Raw genomic sequence first — 10,010 nt, 5'->3', positions numbered from 1 at the left:
TATTTTTGAAACGTTTGACCGTCACCAGAGCCTTATCACAAGCCTTTAGAATCTGTTCAACAAGCAACAGCTATATTATGTTTACGGGGCTAAAACAGCGGAGAAGCAGGAGCCTCGAACACATTATTTTCTATAAATCATGTACATTTTTAGCATTGTTTTACATTTCAAGTTACAGTATTCTTCTAAACTTAAAAAATGGATTAGTACAAAGATAGACTTTTATTATTTTCATGATTATAGTAGCAAAGAAATAATAAAAGAAAGAGAGAATAGAAGGATGGCAGATATGGGAAGCAATCTCTTCCTTTATTCGGTTGAAGCAACTCTTACCCAAGTCGATCTGTCGCTGTTGACAAACATCGACTGTAACTTCATCATCGCCGCAAGGAAAACAACTCCAGTCTCTTCGGTGTAAGCGGGTAATTACTTGTCGCCCTTTGACAATCGTCTTGGTCAACAAACACCCTATACCGGCAAATGCTCCCACAGTCACTAAAACTAGTGCCACACTTAAAATCGAGATTTGAGCTACAAATCCAAAGAAGTTAAATTCTGAGAATTAAGCAGTCTATGTGTTTCCTCGGTATTAACTTGACAACATGAAGCAATTTTCTGGTGACAAAACGAGTTTAGTGGTTGCATCAAGTGTTTTGTTTTGTTGTTGTTTTTTTTTTTCAAGGTGGGTGTTTCTAGAGTTGATCTCTGCCGGAATTATCGTAAAAGTTTTAAATTGTGTGAGATATGAATTATGTTTCACATTCAAATTATTCAGAGCTGATGCAGAAAGAACAAAGCAAAGGAAATGCTTGTGACTGGCTCATCGTGGCGTTACATCGAAGTTTCCATGAAAGCTACGCATGCGCAGTTTGACTCGGACACGTCTGCTGCACTGGAAGGGAATGCTGACTAGACAGTTTAGCGGAGCCTGGCTGCGTCAACGGCAAACGGTAAAGAGACAAAGAAAGATAAAAGTGGTGTTGTGTGCGCGCGTGTGCATGTGCGAGAGAGAAAGCAAAAGGAATGGAGACAGAAATGATAATTAATAGTCATAAATAAATAGTTTACAAATAGTTATTCTAACGAAGAAATTTGGTAGTGTGCAATATTTTTTCTTTAGCATTAACAACTTTATAGTGACAAATTAGAATATTTCAAGGGATTCATGCTGAAAAATAAAATCAATAATCGATTCTCTCTCTCTCTCTTTCTTTTCGCTCTTCGTCACATTCTATTGAGTGAAACGTTTATCGTATGTCCAACAGTTTATTATTCGATAGTTTTGTAAAGTGCAACCCACATTAGGTGCGCAGTTCACAATAATATCAGAACCAGTATATGTGGTTTATACCATGTACAATTTTCATTTTTACTTTCAGCCTCAACATAACCAAAACCGTGATCTTTGTTGTCTTCCTAAATATAGGCTGAAACTGAGTTTCGTCGGTGATATTCTCGTCTGACTCAGGTAAGATGGTATGTTTCCAATAATACAATTGTATTTTCTTTAAATTATGTACACCACAACTCACATTCGTGTAAGATGACATGGGACCAGGTTCGCATGCGGTACAGATCATATAATCACAAAAAATGTGAACTGAAATCACTAAAATTAAAAAAAAATTGAAATTGAAATGCTAGCTTAAAAAAAAAAAATCAACAAGAATAAGGTTAGTATACAATGAAGTGCACGGATCCTACCCTGTGCTAATCGGGGTAGTTATCAGTGTTATTTTAGGACTATCACTTCTGCCCTCACCTCAGACAACAAGGAACTGGAACACAATTTCTACGAGTTGTTCGTGAACCACAGTATATTTCAAGCCTCAAATCCGCCATGTTGCACAGGGTGGACCACAAGAAACGAATTATTTTGAAGTGGGTCACTGTACTTCTTGATTTCTAGACTCTATACTTGCAGTAACTTTCACAAAAATGTCCTTTTCTCGATATTACAGTTTGGTTACATCAGCTGTGCTCAGAATAAACTTTGACCCTATGTTCGTATCACTGACTGCTTTCATGTACATGTATTGTGATGTTCGTAGTCATTCATTACAAATCCTTAAGTTGAATATACGAATAGGAAATGCGTTTGAATTAATTATTGTGAGAAAACACAAACTCGTATAGCACAGAATCCCGACCATAAGAAGTTATTTTTCCCAACCTACGCATTTTCTCAAAAGAATAATGCAAAGCAGAACACAGGTCGCTTTGAGAAAAATAGTTCTACGAGAGTTGTGGGTTACTTTGGTGTGTACAGATAAATGGTTCGATTGTTTCCAGGGAATCACGATCAGACAGCGCTCACAACAGACTCGGGGCATGTACTAGTTTTTCCCTCCTTTGTTTCCCTTCTCTAAACTATTTGCGGTGCTGGTGAAAGGTGAAGTGTTAACAGTAGGGTTGTTTTCTAGCCGCTGAAATGTTGCACATAGCTTCAATAACAAGTATTGTCAGACAGCGAAGAGAGTGGAAACAGAAGGTGTAACCTTATCGTCTGCTGCTTGTGAATGCAAGACAGGGAATAAGAGAAAATTGACTACAACAAAATCAATCAAGCCAACCATTGCAGACTTCATCCTGTGCCCACTGTTAAAACTAAAGACTAGTTCCATCGTCTGCAATTTTTGTCGAAAGTTGAAAGCGGTTAAATACGATGTCATACCTCCCAACTTATTTTTTTAATGGACTAATTAAAACCGTGCCAGACAAAACTGTACTAAGAGATTATGCGTGGAGTCTATACAAGAGGGGACTGGGTATATATGGCAGGAGAAAAGGATGATCGAAAGAGCAGATGAACAATTCGTTCAAAAGCTGCCTTCGGTCCTTGCAAAAGATAACAGAAAGGACGGAGTTGAAACACATAATCATCTTACTTTGCCCTCGTCTTCTGGATTACTAAGATAAAATGATTCAAACTTCGCTTTAGTGTCACTGAGCAACACTTGACTACTGAGAACAGTCGGAAATTAAATGCAATTAAAAGAAGGGGGTAACATGATGATATTGGGGTAAGGCGGATGGTCAGGCATGAAAAGCAAGCCACGTGCAGCCGCAGCGTGCACACCCGTTGTCAGGTCACGTGTCTTCGTTCTGTGACCTCATGGACTCATGGAAGCATCCTCGTCTTCGGTTCTCATGCAAGCGATGAACTCTGAAACAGAAAAAAATGTGCATTATAGTGCAGGAAAAAACTTTATTCTGTTACTCATTCTTTATAATTTAAACAAAAGTTTTAGCGACGACAGATGTCACCAGGGCAAATCCCAAGTGACCAATAAAATACCGGTTGAGCATCAGATTTATAGTCAAATTTTATTTCTGCTAAGTCAACAGATGAAAAACCCGCTAGTTGTCTTTAAAAAAGATACACATACTGTCACAGTCGATATAAATTCATTTTAAATATATTTTGATAACGTGTCATTTATGAATTATCATGATGACATGAAGTTATCATCATAAATTGTATCGTTGTTTCTAGCAAGAAATGTGCAATCACCTTCAAAATCAATCCTGCCATCGCCGTCGATGTCGACCTCAGCAATCATTTCATCAACTGCCAGCAATCAGGTGATGATTACATTTTTATACACTATATAAACACAGTGTCGGCAGTCACGTGATGGTTACATTTTATACACACTATCACAGTGTCAATATCACAATATAGACAAGTTTTATGAGTTGCTCAATAAATAGATCATCACATTTTGATACCTTATTTTGTCTCATTATAAAACAAACAGATTTAGCTCCTCAATTATACCTGTCCTCGATTTAATCTTTCTATTAATACCTATATCATTCAAACAGCTTTAAATCACCGCTTAGGAAAACAAGTTACTTTCATTAAGATACAGAGAAGCTGACTCACTCTCTTCCTCTGTGAGGTTCTCCCCAATGTTCTGAAGCACAGCTCTGAGGTCTGACGGGGTAATGTACCCGCACCCGGACTTGTCAAACACCCGAAAAGCTTGCCGAAGCTCCTCCTCTTCATCTTCTGCAGAGTTTTCGTTGAGTCCCCCCATGTTTGCCATCACCTGTACGAACTCCTCAAAGGAGAATGTCCCATCACCTGTACAACACGTGATGAATAACACTAAAATGGATTACATCAACAACACTTTATTTATACAGAAATTTATCAGCTGCATTAAAGGAACTCTTGTTCAATACAGTTCACATGTAGAATGCTAGCTGGCTGAGGTTAAACCATCAGGTTGTGTGTGTGTGTGTGCGTGCGTGCGTGTGTGTATGTATGTACATATGTCTCTGTGTGTGTGCAGAGAGAGAGAGAGCTAAAGGATGATTAAAATGAAAAAACACAGCAGAACTTGTACCCTAGGAAATAAATGCTTCCCATTGTTTTGTTTGTTTGTTTTTTTTTCTTTGTTTTTGGTTTTTTGTTGCATATTGCACTATAAAATACTTCAATTAATATATTTAAAAGTAAATAAAGGCCAAAAGTGTATACACTATATAAGATCTTTAAAGAAACGCTTTAATTACAATATATGCGAAAGTGAGAAGTGAACACAAGAAATTTCCTGTCTTTTTCTGTACCAAAGGTTATCATGGCCAAACAAGAACAAATTCGCTGAAAGGCGGACTCATCGACCCTCGCCCTTGGCAACAACTCCACTCTACTTTTTCCTCGAAGATTGATTAGCTTGAACGAGTGAAAAATCAACATCGGTCTCAGTGGTTCTTTGTCTCACTTAACTGCTAGCAGTTTTCCATTCTTCGCTCCGGTGAGTGCTGTCTGTCGGGCGCCTGCGTGAGCGAGCGCGTGTGTGAATGCATATGAGATAGCGCTCGAGCAAGAGCTCGTTTCTGTGTGTGTGTGTGTGTGTGAATTTTGCAATTCATGAAACAATACCGATACAAACTACTTGAAACTTTGTAGCTTCGCTCGACGAGCAAAACATCCTTACAAATAGTGTGAAATGTTATATTGATATCAACCATGGAGTATCTCGACCGACCCTTCGTGAGAGTGGTAAAATTAGCTAATCTTCTTTTCCATGCAAATTTCTTCGTGGCTTTTGCAAAAACGCTGCGAAATTCTCACTCGTATCACATCGGCCAACCCTAGAAATGAATTCCTGGTGCCATTTAAATGCAAAAATATACAGGGTAGGCCACTGAAAAGTTGCTTCCTCCACCACTCCCGGACGAAAGGTGGGCTTCTTTTAAGAGTTTTATCAGTGAAGGTGGGAAAATTATTTTAAATTATTCCGGCAAATTTATGCTTCATTCCATTAAAACAAAATTCAGTATTTTCAGTAGGTATTTGGGTCAACAGCCAAATACATTTAAACAGTGAAAGATATTTATTTTTATTATCAACGCCTAAAGGTCATTCGCAGGTTTTATCGATCCTGAGAGTAGTTTGACTGCGTGACACTTCTGTTGCTGTGTAAACACTTGTCACATCGATAACACTCGCTATCCTCTGCCATCTGTCATCAGATACTGTTTGTACTAGCAGCGATGATTGAGACCTAGTCTGTCTTGTATTAATTTCCCAACAAACGAAGATAACTTAGGGAAACAATGAATGGAGAAGCTGCAATAGAAAAAATGTCAGCGGGGCAGTCACCAGCATAGACATCACCACAGTCATCACCAGCATAGACATCACCACAGTCATCACCAGCATAGACATCAACACAGTCATCAACATAGACACCACCACAGTCATCACCAGCATAGACATTAACACAGTCATCACCAACATAGACACCAACACAGTCATCACCAACATAGGCATCAACACATAGACACTGCAATAGACACCAACAGTCACCAGCACAGCCCGCTAAAGGGTAGAAGGTTAAAAAACAGAAGATCTTTCGATAGCCAAGAAAAAGATTATTGAAAATATTTAAAAACCTCACAGACAAACTGCATTTACAGCACAAGCCACGATAACTAGCCTTATATAGACAAGTGTAAACAAGTGAAAAACAACGGACAGCGCTCACCGTCGATGTCGATCTCCTTCAGCATGGTGTTGAGCTCTTCAACTGAAGGGAACTGACCCAGGTTTCGCATGACCGTGCCCAGTTCTTCTGTCGAAATGGACCCATCGCCATCCTTGTCGAACAGCCGGAACGCTTCTCGCAGTTCTATGGGTCATCATCATCATCAATCAATCATCCATAATCCATCATCATTATCATCATCATCATCGTGGTCGTCGTCGTCGTCGTCGCGTCGTTGTCGTCATCTTCGTTGTCAAGAAAAAGTTTACCCACATCTCTCTTCAGTCATCGAAACTTATGCAGTGTGATATAAAATCACAGATCGTTTTGCAGGAACAGTTAATCTCTCTTTTTTGCTGACAGTACTTTGACCTATGCTCTCTCTTTTTCCTCTGTATACGTTCAAGCGCGCGGGCGCGAGTGTGTATGTGAGAGAGAGAGAGAGGAAGGGGGAATGAGTTTATCACTTGAAAAAAAATATATTTGTCGGGAATGGTACCCACACTTTCACCTTTTGTGCCCAAAGACGAAGCATCAAGTACTGAAAGAATCAAACACACAATTTAGTCCGGCAAAGCCCTCCCTATGACTGATAACTTGAGAGCTGATTCCATTCTTTTGTCAACCCTTGTACAGAAATTCGCCTTGAAGACATTCAGAGTCATGCGGTAAATGGATGTGTAACTTTTTAGAAACATTCAGAAACATTTAGATGTTCTACACAAAGGATGCGGGTGCTTTGCTCGGAGAGATACTGCAGCACCGTCGACTGTGCATGTGTTATTTACTTTATTCTCTTTCTCTGGAAGGGGCAATGTTGATACGAACTCACAAAACAGAAATAATTCTATTCAAACTAATTTACATGATATTTACACAAGCTTGAACCACGGTATTCTTGAAAACGAACTGCCAACAGGCGTCAGACCACGTGACAAATCCTGCAGGGTTCTACAATAGCCGCTACCTGTCACGGGTTTACAATGGTTACTAAAGTTAGCCCCAAGCCCCTTGTGTTGGGGGTGCGGTGGTATTGGGGACAAGCCTGGACCATGTCTTATCTGAGGTCTTGACCGACCACTTGTACAAAGATGACGGAACTGAGCACTCGAAGAACGTGCGTCAGCACGAGCACCGGTACTGCTGCTCGCGACACACCTTGCACGAGCTAACACATGTACCTACACAAGTGTGTAAGTACGCACCCTCTTCATCAACAGGAACCTGCCTAGGAATCATTTTAGAAAGACCAGATATATGTAGCAAAAACCATATATATTTTTATGTGTTAAAACTTCTACAAACAGTTATATATATATCGTAATCTTCAGTTATATCGGTTATTTCACGCGCGTGCAAAGAGGGAAAAATACAGAAAAGAATAAGAGAGAGAAAAACGAGTGAACAAAATGAAACCTTAATTCAAAATTAACTTTCTTGTATTCTTTCTAAAACGCCTACCTGCAATCATCTTTGGTGACAGAGATGGATTTCCTTTTGCATCCATGGCAAAGAATAAGTCTTTGAAGAAAGGACTAACTGGGTAAAATGATAATCCCACAATTCTCTCCAGTGATCCGAGATATCAAAACGGATCCCCAACGGTTAGTAATCGCTGACAGCCGACTGCAGAGTTTGAGTGGTTCGTACTCTAATGTATAAAGATTTCCCAAGTGAGTCGAATAGTCTTGCCAAACAAACTCAACACACGTGATCAACGAGATCGCCTGAGAGATCCCGAGACAAAGCAGACTTCGCAGGCTCCCCCTGGCGGCACTTTACAACGTTCGGAACGCCCTCTGTGTGAGGACAAAGATGGGGCGCGAACTCTTTTTCTGGATGTAAATCTTTCAGCAGCTTGCGGCGCCTCTTTCTTACGCCCTGTCCACGCTGCTCCACCTGCTGACCAATCCAATCCGGGCACTTGAAAATTGTATCGGGTGAGGTCCTCACTTGCGTCACGAACGCTCAGCCCTCCACTTAACAACGTTCTTGCTCACGTGCAATGGCGTCACGACTAAGTGAATAAACGAGATTTTACAATTGTAAGAACAAAAGCAGGATCCACTGTTGCTCAGGTCTGAGGACACTGCAGGGCAGAACCAATACTCCAGAACCACTCGGACCTCGAGCAGCTGACCTAATCCCGCCGGTGGTTAGCAAGTTCAGTTGCGCCCTCGCATATGCAAACATCGCCGGTGTCACAAAAATATGGCGGTAACGGAACTGTCTGAAGACCAATGATTGCACGAGTTCGAGCGATCTTCGAACGCTTATGAAGGGTTGCCTGCAAGTGCAGTCGGTGCTGCTAGAGAAAAGTGGTAAGGTAGGGCTGCAGCTCTCATTTAAACTAGCAACTTTTTTTTTTTTTGAGGGAGTGGAGGAAAACTAATGCTGACAGCCAACACTTTCTTATGTGTAACACAGGTAATAATGTCCGAGGCTATCGGTGTCGACAGTCTGCTCGCTCTTGTGACACATCCATGCAAGACAATGTTTTGGACAAATTACTTTCTGCGGACGCTTCTCCGATGAGACTTGAAGGGTGGTTGTAAGATCGAAAAGATCACTCCCTCGCCAAAGAATGTGACAGTTATTAAAACTGTCAAATATCCGCAGTTTCTTGCTAGTCAGCGAGGGTCTAATGTGCACACCCTGTCGAGAGACTGGTTGACACGAACTTCGATGAATTGTCAGTGTTTGCACGAGGCTTTCCCTGCAGCAAAGATGTCACTCGTACAGTGAGGGATAGCTCCAGGCCCGCTCCAGCCTCAAAGTGTGGAGGCTCTTCCTGTTGTAACTGGGTGATCACTAGCGTCATTCTCACCCCCACAGTCTACCTCCCCCTACTGCTTTTCCCCCCACTGCTTTTGCATGTACAGAACTCTCCCCCCACATTCCCCCTACCGCTCTCATCCCACTTTCTTTTTTTGCTTGCACAGAACTCTCCCCCCACAAAATATAAAACTGGAGAGGGCTGGTAACTTGAAAGAGGAGGAGGAGGAGGTATTGATATAATTTTAGAATACGCCGAGGAGAAAAAACGTTTTCAAGGCTAAAACAATAAAGTTTTGTGTGTGTGCGTGCGTGCGTGTCTTGTCGACACCCACACCTCGCAAATCCCGTTTGCTGCGCACACAAATTCTCACAAAAGAAGAAGAGAACATCTGCATGCAGCTGACTCACTGCCTCACGCTCGCTTGCTGGTCCTCGCGCGCTGGACGTGCTGCACGTTCTCCTGACGTTCCTCTAGCGGCGTGCTGACGTTCGCCTCCTATGACAGATCATTGCCCATGGGGACTCGGTGGTTGTGGTACCAGCGCAAGGATGTTGCTTCCATCCGCAGGTTCTCTAGGGGTGGGCAACGACTGCCGAGAGTAATGAGGATACCCAACGCGCTGTTTCAGTGCTAAGAGATCAGTCAAGCCAGAATTAACACTTGTATCCAGCTTCAAGGAAGCCCTCGTTCTCATGTGTACTGAATCCGCCTCGGGTCGCAGGCACGTGTCTTTCTTTACAAACTGTAGGTAGGGACCTGCCTAAGAAATAACTAGAATAAATAAAATAACTAACAAATAAAGATCAAAGATGCGAGCAAAAATCTCTTTCGCTCAAGGAGGAAGGGTAGAATTTACTCCAGGAAGGCTGGCTTCGATAGACGAGTGAACTAGCGGCGCCGCCAGTCAACAGAATGAAGACAGACAACAGAGCAAGTGCCTCCAGTCAATCCAATGAAGGCTTTACTGCAGTGATTGAACCATCAGCACAAATATTTTAGGTCTTAAAGGGAAGAATCTGCTTCAGACGAAAAAAAAAAAAATACACATGGTGCATTACTAATACAGTGGCCATCGTACTCTAATGACCTTTCGGTCATTCTGAATTGAGGTGTTACACCCCAACCCCCACTAGGCCTAAACCCGCCGAACAAGTGAAAAAAAAAAAAAACAATAAAGGAAACTATACAATTTATAGACTTTCATACTTCTGTCTTCATAAACTTTTCCC

General features: G+C 41.5%; 1 protein-coding gene and 1 long non-coding RNA gene across 3 annotated transcripts in view; one reads left to right on the top strand and one right to left on the bottom strand.

Moving 5' to 3' along the window:
- Nucleotides 1-1,246: 1,246 nt before the first annotated feature.
- LOC112576825 (calmodulin-A-like) overlaps nucleotides 1,247-10,010 on the bottom strand; it is an 18,776-nt gene continuing 10,012 nt past the window's right edge. The window contains exons 1-5 of one of the 2 annotated variants that reach the window (XM_025259587.1): nucleotides 7,464-8,892; nucleotides 6,003-6,146; nucleotides 3,890-4,090; nucleotides 3,515-3,571; nucleotides 1,247-3,166 (exon numbers count right to left, since the gene is read on the bottom strand). In XM_025259587.1, coding sequence (XP_025115372.1) covers nucleotides 3,114-3,166; nucleotides 3,515-3,571; nucleotides 3,890-4,090; nucleotides 6,003-6,146; nucleotides 7,464-7,509 — 501 coding nt within the window. In that variant the 5' untranslated portion in view covers nucleotides 7,510-8,892 and the 3' untranslated portion in view covers nucleotides 1,247-3,113. Of the gene's footprint in view, nucleotides 3,167-3,514; nucleotides 3,572-3,889; nucleotides 4,091-6,002; nucleotides 6,147-7,463; nucleotides 8,893-10,010 lie in introns of those variants that run through there. The other variant, XM_025259586.1, reaches the window with a different exon arrangement.
- LOC112576826 overlaps nucleotides 3,495-10,010 on the top strand; it is a 23,536-nt gene continuing 17,020 nt past the window's right edge. The window contains exons 1-2 of the long non-coding RNA XR_003101920.1: nucleotides 3,495-3,585; nucleotides 4,584-4,766. This is a non-coding gene — a long non-coding RNA (uncharacterized LOC112576826). The remainder of the gene's footprint in view (nucleotides 3,586-4,583; nucleotides 4,767-10,010) is intronic.

The sequence above is a fragment of the Pomacea canaliculata genome, linkage group LG12, assembly GCF_003073045.1.
Source record: "Pomacea canaliculata isolate SZHN2017 linkage group LG12, ASM307304v1, whole genome shotgun sequence".
Classification (NCBI taxonomy): Eukaryota; Metazoa; Mollusca; class Gastropoda; order Architaenioglossa; family Ampullariidae; genus Pomacea; species Pomacea canaliculata.
Note: the sequence above shows the minus strand (reverse complement) of the source record. Positions and strands in the feature narration are given on the sequence as shown.